The sequence below is a fragment of the Lutra lutra genome, chromosome 1, assembly GCF_902655055.1.
Source record: "Lutra lutra chromosome 1, mLutLut1.2, whole genome shotgun sequence".
In the NCBI taxonomy this organism is placed as follows: domain Eukaryota; kingdom Metazoa; phylum Chordata; class Mammalia; order Carnivora; family Mustelidae; genus Lutra; species Lutra lutra.
Genome location: NC_062278.1, coordinates 123603474 through 123622772, shown reverse-complemented (window position 1 = coordinate 123622772; position 19299 = coordinate 123603474). Strand labels below are relative to the sequence as shown.

The 19299-nt window shown below is 38.9% G+C and overlaps 1 protein-coding gene across 2 annotated transcripts in view; it reads left to right on the top strand.

Annotated features, from left to right (window-relative positions):
- FAM162A (family with sequence similarity 162 member A) overlaps positions 1 to 19299 on the top strand; it is a 28242-nt gene that overhangs the window by 3330 nt on the left and 5613 nt on the right. For both annotated transcript variants that reach the window (XM_047735295.1, XM_047735294.1), the window contains 2 exons: positions 15818 to 15940; positions 18324 to 18432. In XM_047735295.1, coding sequence (XP_047591251.1) covers positions 15818 to 15940; positions 18324 to 18432 — 232 coding nt within the window. The remainder of the gene's footprint in view (positions 1 to 15817; positions 15941 to 18323; positions 18433 to 19299) is intronic.

Sequence of the window (19299 nt, the reverse complement as noted above, 5' to 3'; positions counted from 1 at the left end):
AGAGGGAAATTAACTTGGCTTCAGAAGAGTCATACAGGTACAAAGCTGGGACATAACCAATATCTCTTGACTCCCATTATGATTTTATTGCACCTACATTCTACTCCTTCATTGACCTTTCTGTTGGTTCTTGCTAACCAACCCTAAATGAGTACATGCCCATTTTTACTGCTCTTTGGCTTTCACTCCCACCAGGTCTTGTCATCAGGTTTTTATTGAGCACGCACTATGTGCCCTGTACACTATGAAAGCTCTAAAATGAGTGGACTCCCACTCTTACTAGAGCTGGAGTTTGTTGCAGTGAACAAATATACCTGTATAATACATCTGGAGAGCTTATGCATGACAGTATATTAAGTTCTGGATTGCAGAACAGATTTTAAGTGCTGCTCTGGTGCCTTGGAGCCAATTCCTATTGGCTTTGTGCACATCTTTTCCCAATTAGTCATGTTGTATTGGTAGCTTAAAATCTACTGTGGTGAGGGTTATTGACAAACACTACAAATCAGGGCTTTTCCCACTGAGCTCCTCCTCCCAAGACCCAACATAGCACTGGCTTTAAGAAAGGAATTGAAGTATAGGTTAAAATTTCCAAAGGCTTCGTTGAAACAGAAGGCATGGGAGAGAGACAGGAGCAAAGGTAGGGGCAGTATGAGTCTGGAGAGGATGCGGAAGGAGAAAAGATAGTAAGGAGGAAGGGTTACCTTGGATTTCAGTCAGGAGGTAATAGATAAGGTGTGGCCTTTGAGGGTTTTGAACCACTCGAATTTGGGCAAAAGGAAGTCTTCCAGCAGAAGTCATTAAAGAAACATTTTTGGAAAATTAACATGGTTGCTACGTACAACATGAATAGCTACATCCTGTGAAGATATTACAGAAATCCATGTGTGAGTTGATGATGGAAGTGCCAGAAAGGGAATATATCTACAAAGTGTTTTTGAAGAAATCAGTGCAGCTTTGTGAGACATAGGATGATTTAAGGGAGACTGAAGTTTTTGAGTGTGGAGAGCTGAAGGAGTATTGCCCTGTTGTCTGAAGTAAGGAAGGTAAGAAGGGATACTGCTGTGGCAGAGAGGGTCATGAGTTATTGAGTGGTAGGTGGCACTGAGTTATAAGTGAATATGGGACCTCTTAGTCAAAGACCAGGGGACAAAGGAGGGAGTCTTCCCTGAGGCAGATGAATGTGGGATAGAGGCAAAGACTGAGTCTTGGAAGCCTGATATAATGTAAGGCCTGATATAATGTAACTCCCTTCAGAGTTGAAGGGAGAGAATGTGGCAGTAAAATGTTAGGAGAGACAGAGGCCTTGCAGAAGGCTGAGGTCATATTCAAATGGCTTTAAAGATGGGAAGAGTAGAACCAAATGAGCTAATGATGAGATTCTAAAAAACATAATCATGGGACTAGAAAGAGATCACTAATGTTAGAGCAATTTTAGTAAAATGAGTGGGGGAAGAAACATTATAGTAAAATGTGTGGGTAGTGAGGCCAAGGTAATAAGTTAAATACATGCCACTTACTCAGTCATTTGAACTTTGAAAGGAAGGAGATTAGTATTTTATTTATAGAAACTGTTGAGAACAAGTGATTGTTTTTTGTTGTTGTTGTTGGTTTTTTTTTGTTTTGTTTTTGTCAAAGATAGCGTGCCCTCAGTGCCACCATGGTATAATGAGATAAGAATTCTCATCAACTACAGGTAAAAATGTAAATCCGGTTCTGCCTTTCTGGAAAGCAGTTCTGTTCTTAAAAAGGTTCATATTTGTTAACCCTTCACTACCAGGATTCTATATAAGAAAATAATCAGAAACATCATCAAAGATTTATATAGTGATATATATACATCACTACTACAAACTGTTTATATAGTGATATATATACATCACTACTACAAACTGTTCATTTGTAGTAGTGAAATTGGGAAACAAAGTCAAGGGAATGATTGAATTCAGCTTATATCCATATGTTGGATGTTATATAGCTGTCAAAAGCAATTTTTAATTAATATCTTGGAGAAGTATTTTGACATAAGCAAGATGTAGTAGTACTTATTTATGAAAAATGTGTATGTTATATATAGGCATAGGAAAAAGTCTGGGAAAGATATATCAAGTTGTTATCCCTGGATGATGTGATTATAGGTGTTTTTATTTTTCTTCATACCTTTTTTTAAGCTTCGAAATTTTCTGTAATGAGCAAATGTTACTTTTGTAATTTAAAGTTTATTTTTTTAAGGGCAGGGAGACATTTGGCAGGAAAGGGGCTGAGGGAAGGATCTAGAGGTGGCAAGATAAGTTTGGTACAACATCCTTTAGTAAGAGGGATCACAGATGGAACAGTTCACTGGTTTAGAGTGAAGGAAAGCCTAGTGTTCTTATAAACCTGAAGGAAAGGATGAGAAATAGATGGAGAAGGGAATCAGTTTCTGTCAAAAAGCAGATGAGGTCAACGGCTAAGGCCAAGAGAGTTTCAAATAACCACTCTTGGGAATGGGCTGGAATGTTAATGGGAGTGAAAAAAACCACCAAGAAATGGCCCCATCTCACTAAAGTTTGCCCACCAGATAGTTTCCTCCTCACTTAAAAACTGGCCAATTTCCAAAGGTTTATTTTTAAATCTATTTTTTGAACTCTAAATTTTTTTCCCATAGAAGAAATGTTACAAATGGTGATTAGGGTTCTGTTCAGCCCACAAAAGTTCATAATGTCAATCTCTCGCCATTTTTCCTCCGGAGTATTTTTGTCATCTGTTAGGTCCTCTCTGTTAGGACCTATAGCTGTCTTATTTCCTTTATACAACCCACTTGAACTACAGTGTTGTGACACCACCAAAAAGGAGATTTCCATAATTATGTCTTGCTACTCCTGCTCCCTTTACCCCAACTCGTCCCTCGCCCCTGGCCCATCCTGCATCCTGCACTTAGATTTACTTTATGAAATCACCATTGTTAGTGTTTTTCTCCTGCCTAAAACTGCTCTGCCTGCTTCCCAAATCCTTTTGGGAGTTTGGCAGACAAAAGGAATCTTACTGTGGGGGAAACATGGATAGGCACAGTACCCAGATTCAGAGTGAGTTAGGCTAGAGCCTTAAATTCGAAGCCCTAGAACATCAGCAAGGACCTCATAGAAGAAGGCAGGTTTGTGAGTGATGGGAGCCTGGCAGACAGATTTGGAAATCTTCATTGCATACAAGAGCTGGGCAAATCAGAGTGTGAAGCCAAAATATTCCATCCTTTTCAGAATAATTGCAGATAGGAAATTCCAAACCTGATCATTGAAAAGGCTCAGAGTAAGTTAATATCTCAGGTTCATTTGTTTGTTTTGTTGTGGCCAGCCTTTAGAGTAGCCCAGTTTTGCTTATAATGTGGAAACTAAATCAGTGGTTCTCTAATTTAAATGAGTTCTGAGTAGGGGTAAGATCTGTAATTTCTCTAAGCGAGGTAATTACCCTCACTTAGTCATTCTTCCTTCTAGGTCTACTGAGTGGCTACAAACATTTGACATACAGTTTCATTGTAATGGTATAAAATATAGTATTGATTAAAGGGTGTATGTGTATGTGCTTTGCAGTTGTCAGGATAAGTATACATTTAGCTTTGTCCTCCTGACACTTAAAAATGATTTGATTCTCAAAACAACCTTTCAGTTTTCCTTCCTCAGATTTGCCCTTCCCTATCATAGCAAACATTTTAGGACTGGCAATATCCTATTTGAATTCTAGGAGGATTATATAGGCATTTGTGGGCTAACATGAGAACCATTCACCTAAGTATTTAGATTAAAAAAATCTTTCCAGGGGCGCCTGGGTGGCTCAGTGGGTTAAGCCGCTGCCTTCAGCTCAGGTCATGATCCCAGGTCCTGGGTTCGAGCCCCACATCGGGCTTTCTGCTCAGCAGGGAGCCTGCTTCCTCCTCTCTCTCTGCCCGCCTCTCTGCTTACTTGTGATTTCTCTCTGTCAAATAAATAAATAAAACCTTTAAAAAAAAAAAATTAAAAAAAAAAAAATCTTTCCATAGGACATGAAAAGGGAACATTCATTGTTCCCCAGAACCAAGCTGTTTCTCCCAGCCAGGGTCATGGTAGTTCCTGGCCTTCTGGTACACTAGGAAAAGAGAAGGTGGTTGGGCAAACAGTCTCATAGCAGCATAGTAGGATCAACCTGGTGGGCTCTGATCATTCATTGTGAGATAGTCAGATAGTGGTCTTTTACCCATGAGGGGTAGTCAGCTGCTGTGGAAGCTGGAGGAGGGATGTGAAATAGAGCCTTTTCCAAAGGGGATGAGGAGGTAAGTCAACTGTAGAACAATTGACAGTGCATGTCGTTAAGTACTGAGTAGTGTAGAAGTCTACATGCTCTCGTAAAATCTGAAAGTTGGGTATACAACTCTACGGAGATTCCAAACTTGGAATGTAGTGAGTTATATGTTATTGATCTGTAGAAGTTAGAAATAAAACAGAACTTCTTTTCAGTAAATGAGTTGTTGAAAAGAGGGATTTTGAACTCTGCCAGAGACCAGTATTGAGTTCTGGAGGTACCCTGGTCATCCATGTGACCTGTGCTCCAACAGGGACTTCCACTGATTGTGTTGAAGAGCAGTGATTCTCAAACATGGCAGCACATTAGAATCACTTGGAGAATTTTAAAAAATATTTATGCCAGACTCCTACTCCCAGACACTGGGATTTAATTGGATGGCCTTGTGCATTTTTAAAAATTTTTTTTTAATTTTTAAAAGAATATTTTTAGGGGCGCCTGGGTGGCTCAGTGGTTAAAGCCTCTGCCTTCGGCTCAGGTCATGATCCAGGGTCCGGGATCCAGCCCCGCATTGGGCTCTCTGCTCACAGCAGGGAGCCGCTTCCCCATCTCTCCCTGCCTGCCTCTCTGCCTACTTGTGATCTCGTCTGTCAAATAAATAAAATCTTAAAAAAAAAAAAAAAGAATATTAAAAAAATTTTTTTTTAATTTTAAATTTAAAAAAATTTTTAAAGCTACTTTGGTGATTCTTCTATGCACAATTTGAAATTCACTTTTCTAGAACTTTGGTGATTCTTTTATGCACGATTTGAAATTCACTTTTCTAGAACACTGCTGCTTAAACTTTAGTATGCATAAGCATCAGCTTATTAAAACATTTCCCTAGGCCATACTCCAGGAGATTCTGAAGGTTTGGTGTGGGGTCCGAGAACTTGAATTACTAAGAAGCTCCCAGCTGAGGCTGAATAAATAGTACTGTTCTAGACTTTAGAATATGTGGTATTAGTCTCCACGTTTCTGGCACATAGTGAGTACTTGTTAACTGTTGAATGAATATGGGTATCTATTTGCTTCTCAAAATTTAATGTTCATATGAGTCATTTGAATGTCTCACTAAAGGGTGTATGAGCTTTGCAATTGTCAGGATAAGCATACCTTTAGCTTTGTCCTCCTGAGACTTACAACTGTTCTGATTCTCAAAACAAAAGTAAAAAATACAGACTCAGATTTTGTATGTCTGGGGTGGGGGCCAAGAATCTGCATTTCTAACAAGCTCCCAGGCAATGTCAGCCACATTTGAGAATAGCGAGGTGTGACAAGATACATACCAACATGTATAATTTTCTCATCTCCTTTCTACCAGTGCACATTAGTCAGATGACCTTCATTTTCGTCTACCTTGGATTGGGCACATTCCCAACTATACCCTATTTTTTTCTTTTTCTGTCTCATTCCAAAAGCATATTGGAGTGCAAGTGAGTGAGAATGACATTTTAATAGAGATAACATCAAATTCTTGCTAATTTTAAAAAAGAATAAATATCAAGTAAATAATAAAATATTTATAAAACATGTAAAAAGTAAAAACAAGATATACTAAATAGTCAAGTACTCATGTTGTTTTTTTTTAAAGATTTTATTTATTTTATTTGACAGATAGAAATCACAAGTAGGCAGAGAGGCAGGCAGAGAGAGAGAGGAGGAAGCAGGCTCCCCGCCGAGCAGAGAGCCCGATGCGGGGCTCGATCCCAGGATCCTGGGATCATGACCTGAGCCGAAGGCAGAGGCTTAACCCACTGAGCCACCCAGGCATCCCAGTACTCATGTTTTTAAAAATATTTTTATTGGGGCGCCTGGGTGGCTCAGTGGGTTAAAGCCTCTGCCTTCGGCTCGGGTCATGATCCCAGGGTCCTGGGATCGAGCCCCACATCGGGCTCTCTGCTCAGCGGGGAGTCTGCTTCCTCCTTTCTCTCTGCCTGCCTCTCTGCCTACTTGTGATTTCTGTCTGTCAAATAAATAAATAAATAAATAAAATTTAAAAATAAAAATAAATATTTTTATTTTGGAATAATTTTAATTTACAGAAAAGTTGCAAAGATAGTACAAGAGTTTTGTATATTTCTCACCCAGTTGCCCCTAATGTTAACATCTTGTAAAACTATAGTGTATTTGTCAGAACTAAAAAATTAACATTGGTATATTACTGTCAGCTAAAGGACAGACTTTATTCGGGTCTCACTGGTTATTGTACTGATATCCCATTTTCTGTTCCAGGATGCCACATCACATTCAGTTGTTATGTCTCTTTAGCCTCCTCTGATCTGTGACAGCTTCACATTTGATTGTCATGATCGTGATACTTTTGAAGAATACAAGTCAGATATTTTGTAGAATGTCTCTCAGTTTGGGTTTGATGCTTTCTCATGACGAGACTAGGGTTATGGGTTTGACGACAGAATAACTAGCACAGAGGTCAAGTGTCTTTCCGACGGTACACAGTATCCAAATGATTTATGACTGGTGATTTTAACCTTGGTCAGTTTGTTCCTTCCTTGTAAAGTTACTGTTTTTCTCTTCCCATACTCTGTTCTTTGGAAACAAGTCCCAAAGTCCAACTCGTACTTGCCCACAAGGGGAAAGGAATCCAGGAGGAAAGAGAATCTACTTGTATTTGGGATTTTTTCCCAAAAGACAAGATTTGTCCCTTCTCCCCTCATTATTTATTCAGTTATTATTTATATTAATATGGATTTGTATCTTTTATACCTTAAGTTGTAATCTATTACTACATTATTTTGTTGCTAAAATTATTCCAGGTTAGGCTGTATCAGATCAGCTCTTATGTCCCTTTGCATGCCCCTATCCAAAAACATTCTTGTGTTTTTTGAATATTTCCTTTCTGGCATTACAGGGTATTCTAGATTCATCTCATATTCTCTCTGCTTCAGCCTAGAACCAGCCATTTTTCTCCAAGGAGCCCTAGTTCCCTTTATTAGATAATGGTATTTAGAAATCAAGATCTGGGCACTGAGTGTGCTTGTTCCCACTGAAGTGTCACTGATTCCAGGCCCTCCCACTGGGTAGAGCTAGGAAATACATGTATGTATACTAACCCATGTGTACACACATACTTAGGATTATGTCTGTATCTGTCTTACATTTATCAACTCTCTATACACATACATACATACAAATAACATGTAACCTATAAATAAATATGTTTATATATGTTAATAAACAGCAGTGTAAAACTGTTTATTCTGAATTCTCTGACTGATCCAGTGCCTCATTCATTCTAGCCTTCTCCCCTTGCTTTTAGAACTTCTTTCTCTGGGCTGCCATTATCTACCACTTACTTACTTATTTGTTCAGTCCTGGAATACTTGTAAAGTAGTTTCAGATTGTTAACCCATACTCCTATAAGAAGCAGATTGCCACCTAGAGTGCAGTGTTTATGTATAGTTCTTTTTTTCTTTAGTCTTAAAGTTTCTGGTCAAAAGGATGTTTCCAAAGTTAACTTAGGTCAGCTTCTTTTTTCCCACCTTAAAGGTTGTGGGGTTAGGTCCTGTTATACATTTCTAGTACAGTTTGATACATTTGTCACAATCTGTACTCCATTCTGGGATTCTCCCAACATCCTGCTTGATACTTAAAAATTTGCATATGTTAAAGCTGTCTGTGATATACAGTTTTATGAGTTTTGACAAATGCCATGATTTTATTTTTAAGCAGATCATTAGGGCCTTCATAGTTAGCAATGTACTTAAAACACACTAGGCAACTGGTCTTCACACAGGTTATAAAACACTAAATTAGATCATCTAAAAGCCTCTTTCTCCCATAGCATTCATTGAACCTTGATTTATCAATTCTAAGGTCACATCACTGATGATTCTCTCCAGGAGTGTTGAAAGATTCTGAGAAAAAAAGCATCTCCACCTCTCTGCACTGTCCATCATGAGGTTGGAAAGGCTTTTTATGGAAAGGAGGGGGCAACAAGGCAAAAGCCAGTACTTGAACCAGACTCATCCCATTTCAGTCTCCAGCTACTGGGAAAACCTGTAAGATACTGGTTTTCAAATTGTGAGGCCCCAGAACAATAGTAGCAGCATCACCTGGGAAACTGTTAAAAATAGGAATTCTCAGGTTCCAGCCATACTCACTGAATCAAAAAATCTGGAACTGGATTCTGGTAATCTATTACAAGTCCTCTGGGTGATTCTGAGGCACAATAAAGTTTGAGAATCTCTACACTAGGTTAACCAGACATTCCTCAGTCACATCCTTAGAGGCAGGAGTGAGGGTTCGTCTTGACTTCCTGTTAGGGCCCTGGGCGATCCAGAACCAGTCAGCCTGGGGCAGGCTGCAAGTGCAGCCATAGGGTTAAAGGGCTGTTTCTCTTTTGGTTTGTATGTTTGTTCTTAATTGTGATCCACCAAGGATGGAAAATTTCTGTCTTGGATGTCTGAAGGGCAGGATATTTCTTTGAGACAGAAAAAGGAAGTCCTTAATGATACTAAAACTTTTATGTGCTTTTATTTTTTTGTAATTGCAAAATAACTGAAATCACAAAGTACTTCACAATTTTCTTAGTGATTTCAGTTTTTTTAATTATTTTTTACATTTGTTATTTCTAATATATATAATATGACTATATTTGCATGTTTAAATTAACCTTTATTCTTTAGGGAGGTAAAAATTATTGGCATCCAGTATGAAGTTGTAGTAAGAAAAAAGTTGGGAGATATTTCTGATCTAGGTAAACCCCTCATGCCTTCAAGTCCTTAATTTCACCTCTACTCCAGATACTTCAATGACTTCAAATCTTACTCCCCTTACTCTGTTCCAGTCACACTGGCCTCCTCTTTGTGATTCCTAAAATATACTGTAGGGCCTTCGCACTTAACAGTTGTTTCTGTTTGGAATATCCTGCCACCAGGTATCTGCATAGCTAGTTCCCTCACTTCCTTTGACAGTGGCATTCTCAAAGAGAGCTCACCCTGCTAGTCTACCTAAAATCTCATACACACACCCCATTCCAAGCACACAAACTCTTCTGCATGTCACGTTCCCAGTGTTCATTTTCTCTCTCGGTCATTTATTGTCTAACTGTGTGTGTGTGTGTGTGTGTCTGTGCATATATGTATATATGCATGTATGTGTGCATATGTATGTATATTTTCTCTCCAGTAGAAAACTTAAGTTTTACTAGCATAGATTTTTATCTTTTTGTATATTGTTTAGAACAATGTCTGATACATAATAGGTACTCAGTTATTATTTGTTGAATGAGTATCTCCAAACATGCATTTATGTGACTGATAGTAATTAGGGGTACACGATAGCATTTTTGCCTTGTCAGTATTACCCAAACTGACCTGAGAGGCATCTTGTCTTCTCTCCTCCTAAGCTGTCTCTGTTCTAATTAAGGGGGATGGAGAAGGGCAATACCTAAGGAAATAATTCCTGATTCTTCTTGCTTCCTGTGGACCTTGCAGTTCACTGCCAGTTAACCTTATACCTTTCTGTCTCAGTGCCTGCAGGAAGGGAATGGGGCAGGCTGGTGCAAGATGGGGACTTGTAGGTCACAGTAAATACAGGGTTCTCTGGGGAGGATGAAAAAGTCCTGGAGATGGATGGTGGTGATGGTGTACAACAGTGTGAATATACTTAATGCCACAGAACTGTACACTTAAAAATGGTAAAAATGGTAAATTTTTTGTTATGTATATTTTACCACAATTAAAAAAAAAAACAAACGGGGGCACCTGGGTGGCTCAGTGGGTTAAAGCCTCTGCCTTCGGCTAAGGTCATGATCTCGGGGTCCTGGGATCGAGCCCCGTGTTGGGCTCTCTGCTCAGCGGGGAGCCTGCTTCCTCCTCTCTCTCTCTCTCTCTCTCTGCCTACCTCTCTGCCTGCTTGTGATTTGTTTGTCAAATAAATAAAATATTAAAAAAAAAAAAAACGAAACATAGTGGTTCTGAAAGGGTAGTATCAAATCATTAGTAGCGGCTTCACCTAGGAACTTGTTAGAAATCCAGATTCCCAGCCTCCACCCCAGAACTGTTGATTCTGAACAAGCCATTCAGGTGGTTCTGGCACACACTGACGTTTGAGACTCACAACATTATAGCATTTTGTTTTAATCCCAAGAGTTATGAAGAACTGTTGTAAAGTTTTATAGAATATCTTCATGCCCTGGTAATTGCATAAAATTACCTTGGTGAGAAATTCTGACCACTCTAAAGGTAAAATTGAAAAGTGCTATGGAAATGTTTTGAAAATTACTGGTTTAAGTCATGCTTCAAAAACAAACTGAAAATATAGAGGACCTGCCGTGTTTTAAGCATCTTGCCAAATGCTCTCACAGTTGTTTTTCCAGTTATCCCTCAGATCAGTGCTGGAGCAGTAAATACTACATTATCCACATTTAAAATGAGGAAGGAATCAGAGATGATTACACTGCGATTCATCTACTTTCTTCCTGGTGCACACTTAGTCACTAGGTGGCAGTGGTGGCGTGGTTACCCAGACTGGGGTAAGGCCTTCTGGGATTACAGACTTAGAAAATGAAATAAATGTAGCCCTTTATGAAAGAAATCAGATGACAGATAACCACAATCTTTATAAACGTGTTCCAATTTCCAGTATGTAAGAGGACCTCTGAAAATCCACTCCTATATAAAAACAATGAGGGGTACCTAAGTGGCTCAGTCGGTGAAGTGTCTGACTTTTGATTTCAGCTCAGGTCATGATCTCAGGGTCGTGGGATAGAGCCCTGTATAGGCTCGGTGCCGAGAGCGGAATCTGTTTCTCCCTCTGCTCCTCCCCTGCTCACACACACACGCTCTCTCTCTCACACTCTCTCTCTTACTCTCCAGTAAACAAATCTTAAAAAAGTAAAATCAATGAAAACACTGCCAAAAATCCTTAAAATCAAATTTTTTCAGAACTAGGAAATAACCAGAGGCTTGACAATCTGAGTAGCATTTACCCCAGAAAAATGACTTAATCATGGTAAGAATAGCAAAATTTATAATAGCTTTAACAGTTTCTGTCACCTGTCAGCTTCCCAGTAGCTTGAAAATGAATAGCCTCTCAATGAAAACCTGCAGTTCTAGCAGGCACTGAAGAGGGCAGAATGGATTTGGAGCTCCCTAAAGTCCCCCGCCCCCAAGAATTGTTACAATTAGCTTGTCTGGCACTTCCCTGGAAATTCCCACTCCCCGGGCTTGCCTGTTTTTCACCTGACTCAGCTAATTGAGTGGAAACAGCTTCTCCCCGACCCACCCCAGAGCATGCTACAACAGGCACATGAAGCCCTTTGGCAAAGGCTGGCAAACTTCTTGGTGGAAAGCATCAGAGGACATCTCTGTCCAATGACTAGGTAACCACTAAGCTAATACATCATAGAATAGAAGGGAATATAGATTAATGGAACAGAATTGAGAGTCCAGAAATAAACCCTCACATTTATGGTCTGTTGATTTTTCTGTATTGTACCAAAATAATTCAACAGGGAGAAGAATCGTTTGTTTTTTTTTTTAACCAATGATGATAGGAAAACTGAATTTTGAAAACCTGCAAAAGAATGGAGGTGGATCCTTACATAATATACCAATATTAGCTCAAAATCGATCAGATCTAAATGTTAATAATAAAACAATAACATTCTAAGAAGATAACATAGAGGTAAGGTTTTGTGACCTTGTGTAAGACACCAAAAGCTCAAGCAACAAAAGAAAAAAATGGTTAAGTTGGACCTTGTCAAAATTTGGAACATCTTTCTGGGATGATGAGAATCTTTTGGAATTAGATGGTGGTGATCAGTACACAATTTTGTGATTAAGCTAAAAATCACTCAATTGTATACTTTAAAAGGACGAATTTGGGATGCCTGGGTGGCTCAGTCGATTAAGCATCCAACCCTTGGTTTCAGCTGAGGTCATGATCTTAGGGTCACAGGGAGTCTGCTTTAGATTCTCTCTTTGCCTCTCCCTCTGTCCCCCCCCCAATTAAATAAATAAATCTTTTTTTTTTTTTTTAATGAATTTTAGGGGTGCCTGGGTGGCTCAGTGGGCTAAGCCTCTGCCTTCAGCTCAGGTCATGATCTCAGGATCCTGGGATCGAGCCCCACATTGGGCTCTCTGCTCAGCAGGGAGCCTGCTCCCCCCCGCCACCGCCTGCCTCTGCCTGTTTGTGATCTCTGTCTGCCAAATAAATAAAATCTTTTAAAAAATGAATTTTATGATACAGAGTTACATATCTATAAGTTATTTTAATCTTTATACAAATATAAACATATGTCCATATAAAGTCTATAGAAATATCTTTTAAATTGAAAAAAAGTGAAGAAATCATGTTTCTCACCAGCTTTGGGAAGTCTACCTCTAACCATATTTTATTCCTATTCCCCTTTTGCCTCCCTTTATTACTCTAACTCTGAAGCTACAAAGATAATCCAAGTTGGAGTTTGGAACTGCAAAGGTACAGACTATTTGTCTATTAACAAATGGATTTCAAAAACTACTTGAACTTTCCTGTGAGCTTTTATCCACATAGCTGTGAGAGCACATTCTTGTTGCATTGAAGGCAAGTCTTGGGCATTCCTTTTTTGGTTACACGGAACATCAGGCAGTGCCAGGACAGTAATCAGATTTATCACTGGTGCCTTTCCAACTTTCTTTTCTGTTCCATTGTACTTCATAGCGCTCCACTTTTTCCATATTCTAGGATTGTAGGGCAATTCTGATTCTGAATCCTATACCAGCCTTGGTCTCTCCGTACCATGACTCCCATACTTAGAATCCCCCCCCCCTGCTTTTCTCTCATCCTCATCCAAACTATTTTTGGCTGTCTGTGCTTTGAAATCTGATTAATTATGACTGATTTAAAATTTTTTATGCTAAGGCTGAAGGTGAAAATGGCTAACAGAAACTAAATTTTTTTTTAAACATTTATTTTTATTTTAGAGAGCATGAGCAGGAGGGTCAGAGAGAGGGGGAGGAGAGAATCTCAAGCAGACTCCAAGCTGAGTGCAGAGCCCAACACAGGGCTCAATCTCATGACCGTGGGCCAAAACTGAGAGTTGGATGCTTAACTGACTGTGCCCCATAGCCCCCGAAACTAAGTTCTTAAGCATACCTTTGTTTTAAGAATGAATTAATTTCCTAGTTTTGCTCACTGAGAAGGCATGGAAACAATGACAAACTCACTAATAATGAGCCTTCCTAAGGCACCTCTAAAAATACTTCCTCTTTAAAGGAACCAGAGCACACTAAAGGAATGTCTGATTCCAAATCAGGGGCAAGAAGCATTCAAAATGAATCTGGAATGTCATGTCAGAAAGTAAGGAAGGTATCAATGATCACTGAGCACATGTTGAAAGTACTCAGGAGCCAACATAGAAGGGTCCCTAGTGACTAAAAATGGGATTATCTGAGCATCAAAAATAAAAATGACTCAAATGTGCTGGGGAACATGTGTTAAAAATGCAAGAGTTCCTTTTGTTGTTGTTATTTGTTTTCTTTAAAGATTTCTCCACTTAATCCGAGAGAGCACGCATGTACAAGCTCATGTATAGTAGTGGGGGGAGGGGCAGAGGGAGAGAATCTTCAAGCAGACCCATCCTTTGCTGAGCATTGAGTTGGACATGGGGCTCAATCCCACAGCCCATGAGATCATGACCTAAGCCAAAACCAAGAGTTGGAACCTCAACCAATTGAGCCACCCAGGCCCCCCACCTTTATCTTATTTTTAAACAAATTATCACCTGTGGAGGTTACAAGGAAAGCAATCCATTAATTTGAAAACTGGCAAATTGGAAGAACCAAGCATTTATTCCACATTTATTGTGGACTTTTACCTTAGGATAATCAAATAGTTAATGTAGAATATGACCATTTTACAGTCCATTTTGAAATAATAGATCTAGGTAACATCATCAATGTCTGCTAAAAACATCAAATGAAAGGTCAACAGTGGTGGTGGTCTTTATAAGGTATGAGGAGTCAGACTAATACAGTTGGATCAGTACAGTAGGATACAGTAGGAATACACAGTACTGCCTATGGCATAGTCTTGCTAAAAATTCAAAATCTGATGAAGCCTCAAAAATCTGTTTATAAGGAAAAGAATTTAGAAGAATATGTTGAACAACATCAAGGGGACACCATCAGCAAAATCCCAAAAGAGAGAAATTCTGTAGAACTAATGACCTAGCTTCTTCAACAAATGACAGGAAAGGAGGGGGAGACCTACACGGGACACATCGACCATATTCAGTGTGCACCTATTTAGAGTAAGCCAACTATTAAAAAAAATTATAAGCCCATTGGGGAAATTTATTATTTGATCATCACATGCTAATATCAAGGATGTAATATTTTTAATTAAGCTAATGTATTCTGGATAATGGTTTTTTGAAAAGTTGATGTTTTGAGATGCATACTGAAGTATTTTTAGGTGAACTAATGGGATATTTGGGATTTGCTCTAAAATAATTCATAAAAGGTTGCCTGGGTGGTTCAGTCAGTTGAGTGTCCAGCTCTTGACTTTGGCTCAGGTCATGATCTCAGGGTCGTGAGATTGAGTCCTGGGTTGGGCTGTGTGCTCAGCACAGAGTCTGAGGATTCTCTCTCTTCCTCTCCCTCCCTCTCTCCCGACTCTCTCTCTCTCTCTCAAAAATAAATAAATCTTTAAAAATAAAATAATCTAGTTGGGAGTTAGGGGGTTCAGATGAAACCATATTTATTGGCTTAATTGTTGACACTGGGCGGTAAGTACATGGAGATTTATAATACTGATCCCTATGTGTATTTAGATTTTCAAAATTTATACACACACACACACACACACACAGTTTTATACAATTTTAAATATATAGTTTTAAAATTTTACACAATTCATGACTACACCTAAAGTTGATTTCCAGTTGGAGAATTACAGCTTGGGTGGAAGAAGGCTTTCTAGAGCCATTTGCTGGCCATTACAGGCTACCCAGAGTTTACCAGAGTAGTACTGGCATCTTGGCATCTGGTTTAACTGCCCAGGGCTATAATATGTAATATTTCCACCAGAACCATTGTCATGACAAGATACATGTGAGAAGTACTTTTATAAAACTTACAGCTGATAAAATGTTTATAGTATAAATTGCTAACGTATAATATAAACATGTATAGTTTAAAACAGCACCAAGTATCATATCTTAAATATGTTTGTCTTACATAGAGAGTAGTATATTCACGTTTTAAATGAGTTAATTTTTTTTTTTTTTTAAAGATTTATTTATTTATTTATTTGACAGAGAGATCACAAGTAGGCAGAGAGGCAGGCAGAGAGAGAGGAGGAAGCAGGCTCCCTGCCGAGCAGAGAGCCCGATGCGGGGCTCGATCCCAGGACTCTGAGATCATGACCTGAGCCGAAGGCAGCGGCTTAACCCACTGAGCCACCCAGGCGCCCCTAAATGAGTTAATTTTTTTAAGTGAAATATATATTCTGTAGGCATTTTTCATTTTGAGACATTAGATTTTCTTTCTCTGAAACATTTCTTTGTCTTTTCTAGGAAGTTATTTTAGGTTATATGAAAGAGGTGCTTCCTCATCTCTAAGACTTACCAGAAACTCTGATTTGAAGAGAATAAATGGATATTGTGCCAAGCCACAAGAAAGTCCAAAAGCTCCAGCCTGTAAGTTTTTATTCATTTTTCCAGATATGGATGAAGCAGTTCCCAAAGAGTGAAACAACTTGGAATCAAAAGACCCTAAAAGACAGGTTGTTCCAGGGGTTCCTACGTCCTTCCCTATCTTGTAGTCCATGCCTCCCAGATTGTACTTACATTGGCTCACGTGAAGCAGTGCTGTCTTCATTTTCCTCGTCTGTCATTTTTACCTCTTATTTCCAGGGTTAGATTGGAGCTTTTTGTTGGAGAATAGATGCACCAAAGTAAATAGAGATCTCGAAATGGTCTTTTAAGGAACCCCAAAGATGAATCAAATTGGGAAACGGTATTTTAGGTACAGTAAAACTAGGGCTAGCCTCTGGGTTGGGCATTAATTTCAGCCATCATTAGTCTTATTCTTAAACACTTGTCACTGTCCACTGTGGAAACAAGGAGTATTATATATATACTGTAGGGTCCCATGAGCTATTTGCTTATTACTTCTTCATGGGAGTATACTAGCGTCAGGCAGGTCTTGGTAAACAGAAAAGAACTGTTCTCAAAGAATATTTATCAAGAGCTTAAAAATGTTTATACCCTTCAACCTGGTATTTCATTTCTGGGGATCTGTTTTCAGGAATAATCCCTATATATGGAAAAAAGCTCTGAATATAAAGCTGTTCCCATATTTTATATATAATAGGAAAATGAGAACTGATCAAAATGTCAGATAATCTGGGAATGATTAATCCGTATGTTAGATCTACTTGATGAGATTGTGCAGCTGTAGGAAATGGTGCTTATAAATACCATGTACTGGCATGGGAATGTTTGTCATAATGTCAGTGAACAAATCAGGATACAGACTTCTATATCGTGTGTAAGCGTAGCATGATAGCCATATAAATATGTAGATTTATATAAAGAGACCTATAAACCCCCATACTTATGGGGCTAAGACTTAGGAAACACTACCAAAATAAAAATACAGTGATTCTGCTATGGCAGGAGAATTAGGGATAGTTTTTATCGTCTTTCTTTTACATCTGTACTTTCCAAATTGTCTTTAATGTACTTAAAATGAAAACAAAAAACAATAACTATAGAGCTGTGCTAAGTGCTGGAAGGGTTAAAAGATAAAACTAGAGCAATACTATTTCTATACTTTTAAACCTCTTTTCTCACGTTCAGTTTTTTATGGATTTTTCTCCTAGGGACTTTCCAGCTCCTTTGCTGTTGCCTTCTGATTAAACAAAAAGAACAGCACAAGCAAAGGTGTGGAGGTGGGCATGAGTGTGTCATGTAGGCAGCAAAGTCAAGGAGATGGTCTGTCTGCAGAAGATGTAGGCAGTACATGGAAGTTGGATGAAATTATCTTCAGGGTCCCTTCTAATGCTAACATTCTGTGACTCCCTAACTTTTTCTTTTCCTTCAGTGACATCTCCTTTTTTTGAAAGACTTTCTCTTACAGTCTGTGGTTGTGTGCCTTTCTTATTCATCTCCCTCTTTTGCCACTGCATTTTCCTCTGCTGCCCCTTTTTCCTGTCCCCTCTCTTGGGTCTTTATCACCTTCACTGGCTCTCCCTTTGCACCATTGATTATCTCGACTCTGACTTCATTAATGAGACCTATTCAGATGGCATAAATTTAGACTCAATATTATATAAAAAGACATACATGCTTTTTCCTTTCTCTAACTGGTTCTTTCACAGTCTCTTTATCTTGGTTAACAGTACTGCTGTTGTCTTATTCACGTTTGAGGTTCTTCTTTGATTCCTTCCTGGTCTTAATTTAATCAGCCTCCAAACCCTTTCAGTCATCTTCAGATAGACTTTTTTGTCTCTGTTCCTACCGTTACAACTTCAGTTCAGAACATATCACCTCATTCTCTTTACAGCTTCCCATTTGAACTTGTTGCCCACTCTATTCTATCCTTCTTTTCTCTCTTCCGTCTATTATGCAGATTAATCTTCTAAAACATTAACTTCTTCCTTGCTTCAAAGTGTACAGTGGTTCCCAAATCAGGTTTAAAAAGCGTAGCCTGGCATTCAAGGACTCTTGTGATCTTATTTTACCTTATAACCTTTCTCTTTTTCTACTGAAGTCAAATAAGCTTCTCATTTTTCCCTTCTTAGTTCATCTTTACCTTTACGTTTGTTTCTGGTGTTCTTTCAACTTTCAATGGCTAGGAAATATTTTTATTTTACCTCAGTCCCCACAGAATTTTGGAACCTCATTTGAGAAATGAGGCATCCTAAGAAATCCCATTTGAATAAAGCTCAAATTAGCTCAAGGTTTCTCAATGTTTCTGTTTCACGAATAGCTAAAAAAGCACAAATAGCATTTTTTAATTGCTAAATTTGAGAGTCATAACCTCAAATAAGATACCTTGTCTTGTTTTTTCTCATAGACACTTATAGCCACAGAGTGCCATTACACAAACCTACAAACTGGGAGAGGAAGATCCTGATATGGTCAGGCCGCTTCAAAAAGGAGGATGATATCCCAGAGACTATCTCGTGAGTGCTGAACATAGGGGTTATAAGCAGCTTTTCTTCCTTGCTGATTTCAAAGGCAAAACATTTCCTTTGAATTTGACTAAGAACTTTCACCAAATTTTAGAACAGTTGTCACATCTCAAAATGTTTCCTCTTTGGCAAGTACCTGCAATAAAAACAGTGCTGGAAGATCTTGTATCTCATTGATACGCTGTGTTGTGCCTACTGGAGAGCTGTCGGGTACTCTGAAGTCAATTGACTGATTTCTTTCCTGAGCTACAGGAATGTGACTAAGCAGTGATGTTCACTGTTCTTAGCTTATTTTTAATCTGGGTGTATCAGGTGCCATTGACAATAATTAATAGTTATATTCTATAAAATCCACTCAGGTATTCGACAATACTTGAATAAAAGGTTATTTTTTTATTCATAATAGCATAAAAGTATTTAAGAGTAACATATTCTCTTACTGAGATCCCAGAAAGCATGCTTTCCTGTCCCTCTCACCAACTTCCTTAAACCCAGCCCTCCCAGGATCCTGGACTTTTTCAGAGTCTGTGGACGAGTTTAGATTCCTCAAACCCAGGGTTTCTCAACCCCAGTGCTATCAGCATTTTGGGCCAGATAGTCTTAGTTGGTGGGTGCTGTTGTGTACATGGTAGGATGTTTAGTAGCACCTCGCTTGGCCTTTTCATTTCCCAGATGCCAGTAACACTTAGTGAAAAAGGTCTCCAAACTTTGTCAAATGTCCAGTTGGAGGACAGAAAAAAAAAACCTGATTAAGAACCATTGCTCCAGCCTGATGTTAAAGACCCTGACTGGTTTGCATCTTGGCCAAGAGAGATTCTGAGAAGCAGGTGCCATCTCCCCTGTGGGGCACCATCCTCT